The 18871-nt window shown below is 31.6% G+C and overlaps 2 protein-coding genes across 5 annotated transcripts; both read right to left on the bottom strand.

Moving 5' to 3' along the window:
* Positions 1-2155: 2155 nt before the first annotated feature.
* LOC132715059 (four-domain proteases inhibitor-like) lies at positions 2156-12095 on the bottom strand. 3 transcript variants are annotated; one of them, XM_060698067.1, is made up of 4 exons: positions 11941-12095; positions 11606-11710; positions 4026-4130; positions 2156-2688 (listed from the first exon to the last, which is right to left on the bottom strand). In XM_060698067.1, the coding sequence occupies exons 1-4, from the start codon at positions 11978-11980 to the stop codon at positions 2609-2611; spliced, it is 330 nt and encodes a 109-aa protein (XP_060554050.1). In that variant the 5' UTR covers positions 11981-12095; the 3' UTR covers positions 2156-2608. The 3 variants fall into 3 exon arrangements, 1 of the variants encoding a protein (XP_060554050.1); XR_009623648.1 differs by lacking the exons at positions 11606-11710; positions 11941-12095 and adding an exon at positions 4557-4709 and having other exon boundaries at positions 2166-2688; XR_009623655.1 differs by lacking the exons at positions 2156-2688; positions 4026-4130 and adding an exon at positions 10196-10318.
* Positions 12096-12800: 705 nt separating this feature from the next.
* LOC132713196 (PI-actitoxin-Avd5a-like) lies at positions 12801-18656 on the bottom strand. 2 transcript variants are annotated; one of them, XM_060695719.1, is made up of 3 exons: positions 18542-18656; positions 17947-18051; positions 12801-13345 (listed from the first exon to the last, which is right to left on the bottom strand). In XM_060695719.1, exons 1-3 carry the CDS (start codon positions 18579-18581, stop codon positions 13248-13250), a joined length of 243 nt encoding a protein of 80 aa, XP_060551702.1. In that variant the 5' UTR covers positions 18582-18656; the 3' UTR covers positions 12801-13247. The 2 variants fall into 2 exon arrangements, 1 of the variants encoding a protein (XP_060551702.1); XR_009623428.1 differs by lacking the exon at positions 12801-13345 and adding an exon at positions 16196-16556.
* Positions 18657-18871: the final 215 nt, after the last annotated feature.

Raw genomic sequence — 18871 nt, 5'->3', positions numbered from 1 at the left:
AAAATATAGACAGTTATATTCTGAAGGACCTTGTAGTTTTATTTATGTACCTCTCTCAATCTGACTAAGGTTCAGATCTACTTATTTATTTTATATGGATCTGATGACGATCGTGTATGTTTCGCTATCTTTATAATTCGGATTTCCCGGGAAAGCTTTTTTAGCCATGCAATCAAACCGGTTTTTACATAGGCATTAGAAGAAGTTTTAAGGAAAAAAACAACAACAACAACAAAAAAAACATTTAAAATAGTTTTTAACAACTTTTAATGGGAAAGATTGTTTTGCCAGTTTACCTGTCGGCTATATGGACAACGCTATGTTTGTTCTCGAAATCGTCAAAATGTCCTTCTCAGTATTGGTTTTTCCAAGTGTTAAAATTAAACACCACGTCGCTTTAAAAATTATGAAAGCTCGCCGATGATTGGCTGTCTGAAAGGTCACCAGAAACGATTTCGTATTTGGTCACGGTAAGATCAAAATGCGGAGTGTTATTTAGAACTGATTTTAATTAAATTGGTTCCTCTCTCTGTAACTTGCCTGTCAACTTTGACAATATCGTGGAGTAAAAGTTACTTTATTTATTATTTCTAACTTAATTTTAAAAGTGTCACCATCACTTACCGGCAAATTGGACCAACGCAGTTGCTGTACTGTGAATTTTAAAGAATAGAATGACTAACTGGTGCAGTAACGCTTATGCTTGAATGAAAAACTGCCAAGCAGCTGAAGATCGAGGTGCACAGCTTTAACTTTTCTTTTACGTTTGGAGAGCGTTTATTATAGTATGAAATGCTATAACAATTATAAGATATGTCCTGTTGCATAACGGTATGTGTTCTATTTTCATTTTTGTTATTTTGTGAAAGTGCGAATAAATAAAACCTTGTTAAATATTTTCTGCATTACCTGTTCGTTTTCTATTAACAACAAATGGTTAAGGAATTCTGAGTGAAGCATTTGAAGGGTTAATTACTGAAAGTAGTATAACAATTTTCACATCTATATAAGTCAGCATTTCAATAATAAATGAAATACAATGAGTAAACTTAACATTATCAGTACTTAACAGCAAAATTTAGGTCATTATGACCTATAACGAGTAGCTCTTATCAGTAGATAGCTCCTGCAAACCATTTACAATTTTATTGTTACGTGTCTCTGCTCCAAAATGATTTCAAAAATATTTGTTTTCTTTTTCATGATCGGATGTAAGTTTATTTTATATTTTCTCGCTTTTATATGAATTTATATGGGACTAGTATCAATTTCATTTAACGTTTTCACTTTTTGATTAAGAACATGACTCGATTTTAATTACGTAATGTCATTTGTTGTTTTAGATATATTCGGGGCATCAATTGAAGACCGCCAAACTGGGGATTTTTGTCCTTTGATTTGTCCGGCCAATTGGATGCCCTTATGCGGCTCGGATGGCAAAACATATGGTAAAATGTTTTACTCGTGTTATATTGCAAATTGTTTCTTCTTGTTGGTTATCTGAACTCTTATCAGGACAAAGTTCACATTTTATTTGGTTTAAATGAATATGTGCATTCAGTAGATTGTTTTTCAACTTGTGTCAATTGCTAGTCATTTCATAACTGAGATACCTGCACTGATTATAAAAATCGTTAATATTTTTTCTTTTAGCATGACTTGAGTCGTTAAATCTTAATTATGTTTCATACTGTAACAGATTTTCTAAATAATGTTACAGGTAACATGTGTGAGTTCCATTCCGCCCATTGCCGTGATGGAAACCTTAAGGTGGCCCATGATGGTTCTTGCGATGGACAATCTGTATGATCCCTTTGTCTTCGATTAAAGATATTAAAATGAAATAAATAAAATAATAAATTATACATTACTGCAATTCTATATCATATTGTCAGCACAATGTAAATTTAATATTAGCACTTGTAAAAGTTTCTGTCTAGAAACTAAACAAAGCAAGTTGATAATAGCATCAGAATCTTCTAAGTATGTTGGTCCTATAAAAAGTAGACTAAATGAGAAGCCGCTTAAAATAGTTTCAGAAGACATATAAAACAAAACATCTGCAGTGCAGATAACACGTGATCAGCGTATTTCTTAGGAAACATGACGATGGAAGTATTGACATTTTGGAGTCTAAATATCAGTACTTTCTTTATTTATGTATAATCGTATATGGTTATATCTCCGTATTAAAGATTTTTTGTATAAGCAAGTTACTTGATCTTGAATTTTAACAATGAATATCTGACACTTAAGCAAGCTGGCTTTGGAAATAGGGGTTTATATTATTTTTCCGTAGCACAATATTTATCACAGTTATTTCAATTGTAAATAAAATGGTGTCGTAAAGTAAAGTAAAAACGGATCGACGTAAAAATCAAATCACATATGATCGGACATATGCAATTCCAAAGTTTTGAGCAGCCTGTTATGTTATGTCAACATCTTGCTCTCATAAAAAAACAATAATACTTATACTTGTATGTTCAAACATTAGATATTAAAAATGAAAGATCTCGTTGAACATTTGGAGATATAACTTTTACAAACAACATAAGATTTCTGCAGACTTTATCTTTATTTGTAACACTATTATGTTTCCATTCATCTAAACACGACAAGATCCAGTATGAGCTAATTTCAGTTCTTCGTTTTTGCACCGTCCAACGTTGAATTCACAAGCATTTCCTGAAAAAAGTTGAAATGTTTTTAAGTTTCTAACGATATTGTAATAAGATATTTGATGAAATTAAGAATATACGACTCAATTTGCAGCCAGAAGGATTTAACTTATTTTGCGTTTTTCGCTATTTCATACTGTGCATTAGAATTTGATTTTTATAGAGTCTGTAGCAACTTGTCTATTTTTGTTCAATTTATTGCCATCCGGCTTTTTTAAGTTACCACAACAGGTAGAAAAGCAAATAATTTTGAATTATGCAGACCTATAACTTTAACATCTAGTTCATGTCATTTCTGAGTAATTAATCAGTCTATTTCCATACGTAGTTTGATATATTTCCTGCTTTGAATTAGGCAATAAAGTGTCAAATAAACCAAGAACTTATTCAAATTTGAAAGAGAAGTTTCATGATTCACAAAAGGGACACTTTAATGATATGTCTAGGCCTTCATTGTATAATTTGAAAAGGATATAAAACTTTTCAAAGATAAATTTATTTACATAATTTGTCTGTTGATAAACATAAACATATTTAGGAATACTGCGGTTACAAAATTTCATCGATATATTTTCAAGGTGCAAGTACTTGGAAATAATGCTTTTTAAAAATAATAATTTAAAATCAGTTAAAAAATGTTTTTTAACAGCTATTGAAAAACAAACATATTTTCATTACAGTGTTTCTACTGATATTTCATGTATATAAAATATTTACAAATGTATGTAAAACAAATGAATTAAAAAATCTACATAAAAATGAAGAAACAAAAATGCACACACAAATGTTTTTGATTTGTCCAGTACCTTTTTGACTTCATTAATTGTATTTCACATAATTATCTTGTTTCAGTTTGCAAATAGTTATCTTCCTTTTCTCTAAACTACAAATTCATTTCATTAAACTTCGAATTCGAAGAATTGTAAGACTTTGGTAAAAGCACATTATGCTTCAAAAATGAATATTTTTTCTTCTTTTATAGAACGGGCTAATAATAGCCTCAAAGCAGTTAATATTCTTATCACTGGGCATAAGTAGCGCTGATTTTTATAAAAAATTGTCATAAAAAGTGGTATTTTTACTTCTGTACAAACTACTAATTCTTTATTACTATTGATTGCCAAGCAAAAAGTAAACGGAGCAAAAGATAATAACTTTAATAACATTTGATATTACATTGTTAGATGGATGCATCAATATAATCATTTTCAAACCTTGCACCGGAATGTTTAATAAAACTACTAGCATTTGAAATATTATCATCCTTTGATGATATTATTGTCAAATTTCATATCGTTGATAGTTTCACGATAAGATTTAAAACGTGAATGGCAAAATACTAACCGTATGTCTTTCCGTCGGATCCACAAACAGGAGCCCAAAGAGCAATACATGCATGGTCACAATCGGCGTCCGTTATGTCATTTTGATGGTCATGTCCACATACACCTTAAAATATCAAAGTTCAATGTCTGTTTCATCATTTATTGTCATTAATGTCTTATCAAAAATGTCAAGGATAATAGAAATGAAAACAAAATATAAAAATGAGCATTCAGTCACAATGATTTTATATCACTATGGTCATTATTAAAAAAAAAAACATAGCATTTCTGACATATACGTTGTATATACTTTCTTAATAATTTTACGGTTATGAAAATTTAGCGCATTTGCAGTTCGCCTTCGTGAAACATTACAAGCATCATCAAACACTTGCAGCTTTCAGACAATCATAACATACTGTTGGCTTTGTACCGTTTGGAATATCTAAACAAATTTTAATTCAGGTATGTCAAACAGTAACTTGTTTATTTTTGATATAAGAATAAAAAATAAATTAATCTATTACAAAAAGAAAGAAAATTTACTCACTTTGAATGAGAAGACAACAAAATAACATTCTAACCAACATTGTCAAAGATTGCGCGTTCAGATTACTACAGAAAGTTAACCGTCTAGATTGTTGCATATAAAAGTGGATGAAAGTGACGTCAAACTGTATGAATATAATTTGGCTGATTTTATCACTTATTTATTACACATTCAGTTGTTATATCAGGCAGTTTAACGTTCAAACTAATGAAATCGGAAATAAAACGGTTTGCTAACTTATTTTTTGCCTTTAAATCATCAAAAAAGATCTCAATTAATAAAGGAAAGTAGCACAAAACTGATTGTGTTTATATTTTGTTATACTCGTATAGTTATTCGTATACTGTAATTTCCTGTTGTACCAACACATTTATATATCTAATTTTCACCATTTTAAAACAAAAGATATTGTTAAATATTCGACAAGACAAAAAGTTATCTATAGGTATGATCTCAAACATACAATACTTTTCTGTGTCTGGTAGCTTCTCGTCTATATTGGTTTGATGACTGTTTATTGTACTCGACAATGTGTAATATAACTCATATTATAACACCATGTAGTGAAACAAGGATAACGCACCATGAAGCACGAGAACATATACAATATAAAATAAAATACATACTATCCCCAAGAATACTACAAACCAGAAAAACGTCCATATTAAATGTTGTTTGTATGACCTAAGGAGCAATGATAATTATTTTGATTTTCGCATTTATCAAAGTAATTATAAAATACTATATTCTTGCAACGGCATCTGCCTGCATAAAATATTAATAAGTATATGATGTGATCTAACGGAGTTTATCTAAAATATATACTGTTTTAAAGCAAGTTTTAAAACAGGTTAAGTGTTAGCTTGAGTCATATTGAATAACAGCCTAATCCATAATGAACAACCTTAAAAGCAAAATGGTTTTGAACCAAAACCTTAGAGTTTAGGAATTAAAGGCGACCTTATTATACACAAGAATGCTTTAACTTAGAAGTAAAATATCTCTGTTATAAGCTGGGGCTATACCAATAGAATAGATATATACAGAATCCCTAAAGAAAGCCCAACACGGCAAAATTGAAAATGTTGCAGGCTCGGTTTGATTGAGCCTATTCATGGACGGTACTGTAACGTGCAAACTACCGTCCACGCCCCCTAGCACCGGCTTAAGCAGAATTCAACATTTAAACGTGAAATAGTAAAATTTTGAATTTAGAAACATCCGCAGATGTGTTCATACGGCGGTTATCATGGAACCTTCAATGTGACACTTCCGTGCCATTCCATGAAAAGCGCGGTATAGTCCCCAAGTAATAAAAAGCGTGTGCCCTAAACGAAAAAACAATGGGCGGAACTAAATAAAATGGAATTTTGAAAGGGGATCAGAGATTATGAAGCCTGCGTATCACAGATAAGACGTCAAAAGACAAATTTAAAAAGCAGGCAACATATCCTAAGGGTGATTCAACATTATTAAAGTATGAATATTGGAACCACCCAACTAGAAAATGCCGAAAAGTTGAAACTAAAATACCACAAGCACAACAATAATGTCGTGCTGAACGATCTTCAAGGATCGAAAATATAACATCATTGATTAAATGTACGGGGAGACTTTTTACAGCCGCCACACGGCACAAATAACACGGATGTGGTCTTAAAATAGATATATACAGAATCCCTAAAGAAAGCCCAACACGGCAAAATTGAAAATGTTGCAAGTTTGACAGAAAATAATCTGCTTCAGCAATGAGCATCCAGAACTATTCTGCACCTATATGAGATCTACAGTTATATTATTAACTTGTTTGGTGTTGTTAATAGCTTAATCTTCCTGTGTTAGCCTTTGGTACCAGATTGAACTGAATAATGAAAATGACACTGTATCCAGGACTTAACCAATTACTTTTTAGTGTGGTGTGTAAGGTTTCAAGATTTCTTTCCTGGTATTGGCAATGTTTGACATTACTTTCTATGGATGTTCATATTCTGTTTCTGATATAAACGCACAAGATAAAGTTTTTAAACAGATTGCCAACATATATACATTTTGTTTGGTTAACAAGTTCTTAAATATGCCTAAAATTACCACACGTTTATCAAATTAAAATGTTTTTATCAAATTCATAATAGTGTCTATAACAAAAATAAACACATTTGACTATTTTTGGCCCCCAAAAAATAAATATATGAGTAATTGTAGCATATGCGAGTAATTTACTTAACAGGGCTATCTCAGATTTTGCAAAATAACGTTACTGATAATATGGGTGGCTTCATTTCAATTTCGTTCTGGGCGTTCTTTAGTTATTCTTATCAAATACGCAAAAAGTTCAATCCTTTAAGATCGTTTAGCACGGCATCATTGTTGTGTGTGCATGTTTGTTGAATCTTTAGGTCCTTATAATTTAACCTTTTACAGTTAGGTTGTTCCAGTATTCCTATTCCAATTCTGTATAATCACTCTTAGAATATGGTGCCTGTCTTTTAAATTTGTCTTTTGACGTTTTATCTGTGATATGCCGGCTTCATTACTATGACCCCCTTTCAAAATCACTTTTTATTTAGTTCCGCCTATTGTTTTCTTTGTCTCATGGAATGACACGAATGTGTCACATTGGAGGTTCCATGATATTCGCCGTATATATCTCGGGTTGTTATTTAATTCAAAATCTTACCATTTTCATGTTTAATTTCTGAATTTAGCTTAAGCCGGTGCTAGGGGGCTTGGACGGTCGGTAACTTACACTTTCTAGTACTGCCATGAACAGGATCAATCAAACCGAGCTTGCAACATTTTAATTTTTGTCGTTTTAGGTGTTCTTTAGGGATTTTTTTTCTGTATTTTATAAAACGTTAACTGTCACAATAGAAACATGTGAGCATTGTGGGTCAAGCAATTGACACATGTGACCTTTCTTACATAGCAATTCTGTTTAAATGATGGATATAATTTTGACATAAACCGTCAATTTCTTTAGGAATTCTGTGTTGTTTATTTTATTTTTCATTGTTTATAAATATCTCTTCATATGTTTCACCAAATAGAGAAAAAGGAAATCCCTAAAAAACACCCACGAGTGAGGTTTTACAAAAGCGTAAATGGCTGCAAAGGAATTTGTTGAATGTAAAGGAATAAGTCAAATGTTACCTGAAAAAAGAAATGATTAGTCATAAAAGTAGGAATACATGATAGTACTTTTTTGACCCGTTCAAATACTAAAATATACTAGACCACTAAATTCGCGTCATATTATGTATGGTGTAGTTATTTCTTTAATAATATTTTTTTGTTGTTGTTGTTGTTGTTGCTTTTTAGGCCAAGTGAGTGCATTTCGGGGAAGCGTTCTCACACATAGCAACTAAATTCAGTAACGTCGCACTGGTAGATATCTATTCAGCGCAGTGGTTTCGTCGTTCTATTCGCTGTGTGTCTTTTTTAACGGGAGTGTAAATTCAAAAATACGTTTGTGCAGGTAATAGAAGTAAAGTAAAAAGAGTAGTAAAGCAATTGAAATTACAAACTACAACTATCTGGAATATATTATAACCATACGATCCCCACGCTGATGCAGTGTTGTCCAATGCAAAACATTACCTCTTTAAATAGATGGACAACGTGTTTTAAGCTGAATTTGACACGTCATCATTTTTAGTGCTTTTTAGTCTGGTTGTCTGAAAAAGATTCCTTTTTATAAGAAATCAATAAGAGAAGCAGTCCATTATTTGTTTATGGAGGTAAGAAAATATTATTCGTCGAATGGACAAAAATGTAAATATCCAATGTTCTATGCAATAAATTGAAAAAAATTGGTACAATAAGACTAGCATATGCATGAGAATGTTTTTATTTACTTTGCAATAGTTTTTAATACTGGCAAAATTAATGTCATTCCGCAGTTAATCATGCTGCTTTTTCCAAGCCATGAAAATGCTATTAACCCATTACCAGATATATACGCCTTTCTACGCCTTTTTCACCCCTACCCCTTTTTCCTTTCTCAAATGGTGAAAAAATGCCTTATTTAGGCCCCCAAACACTTGTTTTTGTTTGAGAAATGTTGTTTAAAAAATTGACCGCTTTTTCGGCGCGGACCCCCCCATCCAAAGATACATCAGGGGGTTTGCCAGAAGGGGGATGTGCCCCCTTCTTTTCTGTTTGGGGGGTTTGAAGGGGGGCGGAGTCCCCCCTCATCGCCAAGAAAATTTTGGGACTTGTGGGAAAGCTAAAATGGCCCCAGGTCGATTATAAGGTAACGTGTAACCAATGCTTGAAAAGCGCTTTGACTCTATCTCAATCCATTGAGAAGTGGCAGCACTTTGAAATCCATTTTGATGGAAAAAAATCAACGCAAAATAGTAATTTTTGGCAATTGAGATGTCCCCTAGTTGCCATGGTAACAGGAAATTTCAGACTGAAGCATGTTGTTACAAAGGCAAAGGTCCAGTCAACATTTTGCCAAGTTTGATTAGTATTGAAGCAGTTTTTATAGTTTTATAGCAACTTTGAACTTGTAACGGAGATTTCAATGAAAACAGCCATTTTTTCACAAAAATGCTCATGGGTAATGGGTTTAATGAAAAAAAAAAATCTACAAAAAGGGCAATTTTTTCTTCAAAATTATATGCTAGGCCATGTTTAACATGGAAAAAATACGCGTTTTTTAGGTAATTTCAGGTATTTTCATCATTTTCTGTTTTAACCCATTACCAGATATTATACGCCTTTCTACGCCTTTTCACCCCTACCCCTTTTTTCCTTTCTCAAATGGTGAAAAAATGCCTTATTTAGGCCCCCAAACACTTGTTTTGTTTGATAAATGTTGTTTAAAAAAAATTGACCACTTTTTCGGCGCGGCCCCCCCCATCCAAAAGATACATCAGGGGGTTGCCAGAAGGGGATGTGCCCCCTTCTTTCTCTGTTTGGGGGATTTTGAAGGGGGGGGAGTCCCCCTCATCGCCAAGAAAATTTTGGACTTGTGGGAAGCTAAAAATGGCCCCAGGTCGATCATAAGGTAACGTGTAATCAATGCTGAAAAGCCTTTGACTCTATCTCAATCCATTGAGAAGTGGCAGCACTTTGAAATCCATTTTGATGGAAAAAATCAACGCAAAATAGTAATTTTTGGCAATTTTGAGATGCCCCCTAGTTGCCATGGTAACAGGAAATTTCAGACTGAGCATGTTGTTACAAAGGCAAAGGTCCAGTCAACATTTGTGCCAAGTTTGATTAGTATTGAAGCAGTTTTTATAGTTTTATAGCAACTTGAACTTGTAACGGGAGACTTTTCAATGAAAACAGCCATTTTTCACAAAATGCTCATGGGGTAATGGGGTAAAAAAACGACAAAATTGAAAATGTTGCAGGCTCGGTTTCATTGAGCCCGTTCACGGACAGGGCTGGAAAGTGTAACATCCCCCATTGCATTTTCTGTTGTCGTTAAGTAAGGAAAAAACGGATGTCACCAATGATTGAACATATCACGGTGTCAATTCTGAAATTTTGGACAACCTTTATCGTCAGCACCTTAATAGTTATAGAAACAATAGTATTCATTCGAAAGTTGAAGCAGTTTTCATGAATGGACACAGTGTAACATCTGGTTTAACTGAGGATATGACTTTTTTAACAACTTAAGATTTGCAGACTTCATCTTTATTTTAACAAAATGACGATTCGATGCTTCTAAACACAAGGTCCAATACCAGCTAATTTCAGTTCCTCATATTTGCACTGTCCAATGTTGAATTCACAAGCATTTCCTGAAAAAAGTTGATACGTTTTGAACTTTATATTACTAATGAATTAACTTAACTGTTCAGTGGATAGTTTTATTTTGCTTTTAGTAATTGTTATTATTTAATGTCTCCACATGAGTCAAAAATAAAGTATTTCAATAATCAAACATGAGAAAAATTAATTAAGCTGTTAAGAAAAGTAAAAGGATTTAATATTCAACTAATAATTTACATGTTATGTGTAATCAATGACTGATTTTGCAGTATTCACGTAAATAACCATATTTTACTTAGCAGTAAGAGCTAATGTGGATTGCAAGTGCTGTTTTTCTTTGCTCCTTTCACAATATTCTACTTTTAAATACATTTTTCAAATCACCATGAACATTAGCATAAATCTGAAGACATGCTACTTCGAAACCTCTGAAAAAATTCAAATTTATACCGAGTTCGTCACCGGTGATTCAAATTAATTATTTATTTATGAAGGATACATGACATGCAGAACATTTAATGCTAATAATGTTAAAATATGTAGATCTTAATATTTTCATTTCGTCTTTCTGTCACTTCAAGTAATATTTTAAATCAATCTGTTTTGACATCGATATAGCATTTACTTTTGTCTGCAATGATTTGTTATCATATAAAAGAAGGTGCAATTAAACCAAAAGTTATAAAAAAATGCACAAATCTCGTTATTCTTACATGTATACAAATATAAAAAATCATGTATGTGGCGAAAAACAATGTTTTAACTTTTTAACATCTTTTTTCATTGAATTTCCAAATTAAAAAGAAAATCTCTAAATGACATAAACAAAAAATGTATTTACAAACTAATTATAATAAATATTAGACATACAGGAAAATTCCTTTTTAATGGTTTTTACTACGTTTTTGACGTCATCAATATTGTTGCAATTATCTTGATGAAGATAATATGTTATTTTCCAAATATTTTCACGAAACTTACAAATTAATTTTATTTTATTCCAAATAAAAAAACAACAACAAAAAATATTTAGATCAAAGTCTCAAGGCATTAAAATGTTTCTAGTTAGTTTTATGGAACATTCTATATTAAGTTTGGAACTTTTAATTCGTTATGAAAGTAACACGTGTTCTAAGACATTCATTTTCAATATTTCGCATTACAAAGAAATTTATACAAAGATTTTTTTAACGGTCTTGGTCTTGTTTATTATAGTGTCAACCCTACTGAAAGGGCCAGCCTGACTGATGAGACACCTTATTCTTGTACACCATGTACCTCCCAACTCCTGCCACTATATATGACAAAACACTCACCATAAGTATTCCCGTCGGATCCACATACAGGATCCCAATTTTCAGGACAAAACCCTGTACAGTCATCATATGATATGTTAGTTTCTTGGTTGCGTCCGTATACACCTTAAAATATTAACATGCAGTGTTCATTTTCGCTTAAACGAGTATTGGTGAAACAAATTAAGATATGACTAACTAAAAATAAGAATACCAGATATGTATAATCATATATAAACAAATTACAATGGTAAGTTACGAAATAACTTAATATCATAGATAAAGTTCATGTCAAAGATAAATCAAAACAACAAAATTCAATAAATTTACATGCACCATAAACGAAAAATACTCACATTGAATCACAAGACAACAAATAAAGATATTCACCAACATTGTCAAGTGTTAAGTGTTTCGCGTTTAAATTACAATTGCAAGCTTTCCTTCTCGAATGTCGCAATTAACTTGATAATCGTGCAATTAAAGTATGATCAAACTCTCTGCATATAATTTGCTAATTTTATCACTTATTAATTATCATTGCATTGATTGTTATAAAATGTATATCCGCTTGAACTTTTAAACCTTCTTCAGATTCACTTTGAGGCATGCATGTCGCATACAAAGTCAAGGTCAAGTCATCTTAAGTCTCAGGGATGATTGTTAGACCTGTAGTGATTAACTCGGGAGGTCGAGGTCCTGCAAAGGGTCGTTTTGAAAGAAAGATGTCTGGATGCTGCTGTCGTCTTCTCCAGGTACTTACACGTATGCACGACATGATTTGCGGAAAGATCGACATGAAAAAAAGGTGGCATCAGATGCGGACCGTCATGGACACTAATGTATCTCGGCCATATGGTTCATTCCGGCACCGAGCATATATATAATATATAATATTCAAATTACATGAGTTATGAAAATGAATACAAATAAAATATTACCAAAACCAAAGTCAAACTTGAGATGAGAACATGGAACACAATAATAATAATAATAATAATAATAATATTATTATTTTTGGAACACAATAATAATAATAATAATAATAATAATAATAATACATAAAACGTATACAGTACTTCGGTCTACGCTCAGAAACAAATAGTAATTTAATGCAGAGAGATGTTCACCAAGTTTGTTCCAATATATTGAGTAAAAGTCCACCTAAATTAAGTTAATTTATAGATATAAATGTAAACAGTACATTATTTATTTACCTATTTTCATGGTTGTAGAAACCGAAATTACAAAATGTCTATTTCTGTTGACATTAATTCGATTTTTTTTTATAATTGTACATCAGTGAGAATTTTATTGACTATAATTGTCAAAATTATTTTCAATCAAACTTTTACCGTAATAGACTTTATTTTCCTTTGGATGTCAAATATATACATTCAGTTTACATTATCAAGATTACACTCTCTGTTTTAATTCCAGCAGTTGTTTATTAAATGATATCGTAGAGATAGTAAAACAAAAACTGTATGATCGAACATATCACGCTGTCAGTTCTGAAGTTTTGTTCAGCATCTTACTCTAAATTCAACGCCATAGTCCTTACATTTTATGTCCAATAAGAACATGTTACAAATGAAACATTTCGTTGATAATTAGAAAGATGCAACTTTTATAAACAACTAAAGAATCGCTGAATTTATCTTTATTTGTATCCATTCAGCTGAACAGGACAAGGTCCAGTATGAGACAATTTCAGTTCTTCATTTTTACACTGTCCAATGTTGAATTCACAAGCATGTCCTGAATAAAAAAAAGTTGAAAAAATTTTAAACTTGAAATTACCAATATAGAAGATGTTATGATGTTTTGTAAAACTGATAATATGGAAATGATTGCATGTTGAAATGTTTGGTGAAATCATCTGTACATACTATGTGCCAAATTTCTGGTCAAATAAATTTGGTCTTTTCTTCAAAAAGAACGCCAGCTTTTTAATGACGCTTTGCACGCATACTTTTATCTGTAGCGTGTAGAATGTGTATTTAATTGTAACATATCTTCTCTGTGTAAGCGCTTAAGATGTTAACGCTGCCTTTAAAGAGAGAATGTATAGAAAGTATCTGTATATATAATATATGTATACTATATCTTTACATGTTTAAAATTCTATTGCAATTTCGTCTAGTTTGATTCTTATTATTGTCATCTTATTGTTTTTGAGACATACATAAACACGCAGGGATGCAAATAATTATTTTTAAATATGTAGACCTAGAACATTTACATTAAGTACTAGTATATGTTATTTCTGAGTAATTAACCAATCAATCTATACATCGTCGAGTGACCCGTTTTTTACGCTGCTCTATTTCAACGACATTTATATTTTGCCTCATAATTGATATAAGCGGCCGCTTACATCATTACTGTACTACGCTATAGGAGATTCCTTCCTTTGGTTAGGTAACAATATTTAGTAAGTAAGACATCCAAAGGTAAGATTTAGCATGTTATACCTTATTCAAGAGATTTTTGTATGATTTCACTAATGCAATTTTGACCCTCACTTTACTATGTCATGTTTTCCTTGCAAAAATGGGATGGAAAATACCTCCCTGTCTGCTGACCTCATTTCCTTATTCTCAGGTCACGTGGCAGTAAAATTACCCAATAGTGTTGTTTGGGCGCATTTTTCACCCTAAAGCAACCTGTACGTGTTGTCGATTTTTTTTACGTTAACGAAAAAATAGTTCCCGATTGGTCGAAGATTACTAATATTGTGTTATTCTTATAGATATACATGCTTATATTCAGCTCCATGATAAATTACTTCAGTGTTAAACAACAGATTAACCGTGAACAAATATATCGAAATTAATAAGGGTTACAAACTCTAATTTAGAATAATATGTTATTCTTTAAGCTGTTATCTTAGAACAAACTGTGGTCGAGGGGTTTACACGTGCTCGCTTTGGAATCGAGAGGTCTGGAGTTCAGGCAACATATGTTCTTTTTTTTTTAATTATATTATTTTAATTGTTTAAGCCAAATAAACATTGAATTGAATATCAGTGTTGCAATTAGTCTTATAGCAATAAAACTGGAATCAGTATTGGTGACACTATACATGTACAAACAAATTGGTTTATGATCTCACAACCTTCACCTTTCTGACATTCTGGGACCCAAAAAAATTCAGCGCCTTTTGTGCTTTGATTATAGACGCATCCAAAACAATCTTTAATGGCGTCGAAAATGGTCACTCGAGGATAATTTGATATAAACTATTTCCTGCTTTCGAGGAATGATTTTAAGATGTCAAATAAACCAAACAGTCATTTCAATTAGACTTAAAGTTTTTTGATTTACTAAAAGGAAAACACTTTTATAAAACCAAGGATGTGTAATTTTAGTATTACAAAGACACATTTCTAGAGCCCATTTGAACATAATATTCGTCTGTATGTAGACATTGATAGAAAGAATCATATGAATAACTACTGCAAAAATGAAATAATTCATTTCGAGGTGCATGTAAAGGATCACTCTTAAAAATGTTTATCCTACACCTATTGAAGTAACATTGTTGTCTATATTATTTGCAATGATTACTTTCACGGAAAAACATGATGGTAGGGCGTGGTGGGCCAAGTGAAAGACGAATATTTACTTTTTAGTATAACATATCATTGATAATTTTTCTTTCAGCATGACTCGTGTCATTAAAATCCTTTATTTTTTTCCTTAGTAAATGTTAATGTTCATCCGTGCTGTTCTACAGAAATTAGACGAAGCGATAATCTTCCTTAATAATGTTACAGGTAACATGTGTGAGTTTCACTCCGCTCATTGCCGTGATGGAAACCTTAAGGTGGCTTATGATGGTTCTTGTGATGGACAATCTGTATGAAGCATATGATTTTTATTAAAATATCAAAATGAAATTAATAAATTTATAAATTTTACATCTTTGCAATTCTATCTCATATTGTCAGTACAATTTAAGATTTAAAAATTGGCCCTTTAAAATTTTTTTAAAAAAAAAAAAAGGAAAACACAAACCTTTACTTGTTTTTTTATAAAAAACTAAATAACCCCCCCCCCCCCCCCCCCCCCCCCCCCCCCCCCCCCCCCCCCCCCCCCCCCCCCCCCCCCCCCCCCCCCCCCCCCCCCCCCCCCCCCCCCCCCCCCCCCCCCCCCCCCCCCCCCCCCCCCCCCCCCCCCCCTAGGTATATCTCTGTAGAGACTAAATGAAGTAAGATGATAACAGCACAATCCTCTAAGTTAGTTGGTCCTATAAAAGAAGACTAAATGAGAAGCCGCTTATAATAAATTCAAAGGAAACATAAAACAGCAAATTGTGGTGCATTTCTTGGATAACACACATTATCAGTGGATTTCTTAGGAAGCATGACAATGGAATTTTCTAAATATCTCTACTTCCTTTATTTATATATATCCGTTGATGGTGTTTATACACTTTTGGATAATATGAAGATTCTTCGAATAATTCTTGAATTTTAACAAAAAATACCTTACACTTGTAAAGTAAAACCATTTTAGCTTACAATAGCAAGCTGGCATTTGAAATGTAGGTTTATAAATTTTACATTGTCATCGAACAAAAAAATATAAAAACATTTATTTTAGCAATTGTTTATGAGATTAAGTCATACAGTAAAACAAAATGGTTCAACATAATTATGTATCTCTAAGATCGGACATAAGATGTTGTGAATTCTAAAGTTTTGGGCAACCTGTTATGTCAACATCTTTAAATTACTCTAGTTAAAAAAGATACTTAGACTTCAAGTTGTATAATCAAACAGTAGATGTTAAAATGAAACATCGTTGAACAGTTGGGGATACAAACAACTTAAGATTTTTGCAGACTTTATCTTTATTTGTAACATTATTATGTTGCCATTCATCTAGACGCGACAAGGTCCAGTATGAGCTAATTTCAGTTCCTCGTTTTTGCACTGTCCATTGTTGAAATCACAAAAATTTCCTGAAATATATTTGATTTGATGATTTTAAACTTGAAGTGTGTTAGTATATATCTAGATGTTTGATTATCCTAAGATTATGTGACTGATTTTTCAGCCAGAAGGATTTTCTTATTTGGCTTTTATGCTATTTCATACTGTGCAGTAGAATTGAATAACATTTGTAGCAGCTCGTCTATTCGTGTTCAGGTTATTGCCATTCAGCTTTTTTAACGATACAATAACAGGTAGATATGCAAATAATTCTGAATTATGCAGACCTATAACTTTAACATCTAGTTCATGTCATTTCTGAGTAATTAATCAGTATATTTTCATACGTAGTTTGATATGAACCATTTCCTGCTAATAAAGAAGCGTCAAATAAACCAAGAATTTATTATTCAAATTCGAAAAAGAAGTTTCATGATTCACAAAAGGGACACTTTAATGAAATGCCTAGGCCTTCATTGTTTTTTTTAAAAGGATAAGCACTTTTCAAAGATAAATTTATTTCATGTGTTCATTTGAACATAATTTGTATGTATGCATATTCGTTGATTGACATATTTAGGAATACTGCGGTTACTGAATTTCTTCAATATATTTTCAAGGTATAGGTACATTGTATTTGCAAAAAAAATGCTTTATTAAAATAATAATTTAAAGATCATTTTTTACGAAAGTCTGTTTTAGAAGAAACAAGTTTTTATTACAGTATTTCTATTGATATTTCATGAATATAAAATATTTTTTAATGTTTGTAAAATCAAATGAATTAAATAAAAAACTAAATAAAAAAGAACAAAAATGATATTTAAAAAAAGTGCACAAAATGGTTAAATGTTCCACTACATGCTTTACTTCATCAATTTTTTTCACAAATCTTTTTCAGTCCTTTTTGTCTTAACTACAAATTCATTTAATGAAACTTCGAATTCGAAGAAATAGAGTTAGGTAAAGGTACATTATGCCTCAGAAATGAATAATTTTCTTGTTAATATGGGCAAACATGTGCTTAATTATTTTCTAATAGTAGTTAAGATCAGTTTATCACTGGAAGTTGGTTGCACTGATTGTGATAACTTTTGTTTCAAAGGTAGCAAACCTTAAAAGGTGCTACTTTTTACCCCCTTACTAACGAATATAACAAAAAGAAAAGTAAAAGGAGCAAAATATTGCTCAACCATTTGGCCAATATTTTTTCCGGAAATTATAACAGAAAATTTTTTTCGAGAAATGGAAATGATAATTACTAAATACTTTGATGACTTGAACTTCATTTTATGAATTTAATATTCTATTGCATAAAAATTAACGTTTTCAAACTTTATCACCGAAATGTTTAATAACATGTTAATAAAAATGTTTGATATTACTAGTATTTTGTCAAATGAATGTAAAAGCACTAACCGTATGTCTTTCCGTCAGATCCACATACAGGAGCCCCAATAGCAATACATATTTGGTTACAATCAGCGTCCGGTATGTCATTTTGATGATCATGTCCACTTACACCTTAAAATATCGCAGTTCAATGTCTGATTTATCAATTTCTTATCGCAAATTATGCATTCAATGTAGCATTGGCATGTCACCTTTTTAGTTAACAATAGCAGGGATGGACACTTTTACTTTTACTTCCAACCATAAATAAATAAAATCATAAATCCAACAAAATATAATAATGAGCATTCAATCACTGTGATCTGATACCAAAATATAATTTCTGAATAATTATACGGCCCTTGATAAAAATATTTAATTACTAGTTTATGAAAGTTTAACGCATTTCCAGCTTGTTTCCTGCTACATTACAAAAATCATTTCTTTATACTAGGTACTTCTGTAGGATTCGAATAATAACCAGTTAATTGTAAATTTCAGACAACATTTTTATACCAGTAGAAATGTACTCTTTGAATTATATGAACAATCTAAACAACAATTTAAATAATTTAAAAATTTAATAAATCTATTTCAAAAAAGAAAAAGAAAGATTACTCACTTTGAATGACAAGGCAACAAAATAAGATGCAAACCAACATTTTCAAAGATTTCGCGTACAGATTTCTATAGCAAATTGTCCGTCTAGATTATTGAACTTGATATAATAAAAGTGCAATGGAAATGACGTCAAACTCTATTAATATAATTTGGCTAATTTTATCACTTATTTATTACACATTCAGTTGTTATATCAGGCATTTTAGTCGTTCAAACTAATGAAACCGAAATTAAACGGTTTGCTTGCTTATTTTTTAAGATTTTTTTTGCCTTAGCATCATCAAAACCAGGTCTGAATTAATATAGGAAAGAAGCACAAATTTGTTTGTGT

This window comes from Ruditapes philippinarum, unplaced genomic scaffold, assembly GCF_026571515.1.
Source record: "Ruditapes philippinarum isolate M1 unplaced genomic scaffold, ASM2657151v2 ctg167_1_1_1_1, whole genome shotgun sequence".
In the NCBI taxonomy this organism is placed as follows: domain Eukaryota; kingdom Metazoa; phylum Mollusca; class Bivalvia; order Venerida; family Veneridae; genus Ruditapes; species Ruditapes philippinarum.
This window is presented reverse-complemented; position numbering and strand designations above follow the sequence as displayed.

What these genes read in the sequence shown, in the direction of transcription:
- LOC132715059 (XM_060698067.1), bottom strand. Translation starts at nt 11,980, where the DNA reads ATGTTGGTGAATATCTTTATTTGTTGTCTTGTGATTCAAT. An exon ending in TTGTTGTCTTGTGATTCAAT is followed by an intron (nt 11,711 to 11,940) that starts GTGAGTATTTTT and finishes TAATATTTTAAG; the next exon opens with GTGTATACGGACGCAACCAA. An exon ending in ATCCGACGGGAATACTTATG is followed by an intron (nt 4,131 to 11,605) that starts GTGAGTGTTTTG and finishes TGATATTTTAAG; the next exon opens with GTGTATGTGGACATGACCAT.
- LOC132713196 (XM_060695719.1), bottom strand. Translation starts at nt 18,581, where the DNA reads ATGTTGGTTTGCATCTTATTTTGTTGCCTTGTCATTCAAA. An exon ending in TTGTTGCCTTGTCATTCAAA is followed by an intron (nt 18,052 to 18,541) that starts GTGAGTAATCTT and finishes CGATATTTTAAG; the next exon opens with GTGTAAGTGGACATGATCAT. An exon ending in ATCTGACGGAAAGACATACG is followed by an intron (nt 13,346 to 17,946) that starts GTTAGTGCTTTT and finishes TTTTTTATTCAG; the next exon opens with GACATGCTTGTGAATTCAAC.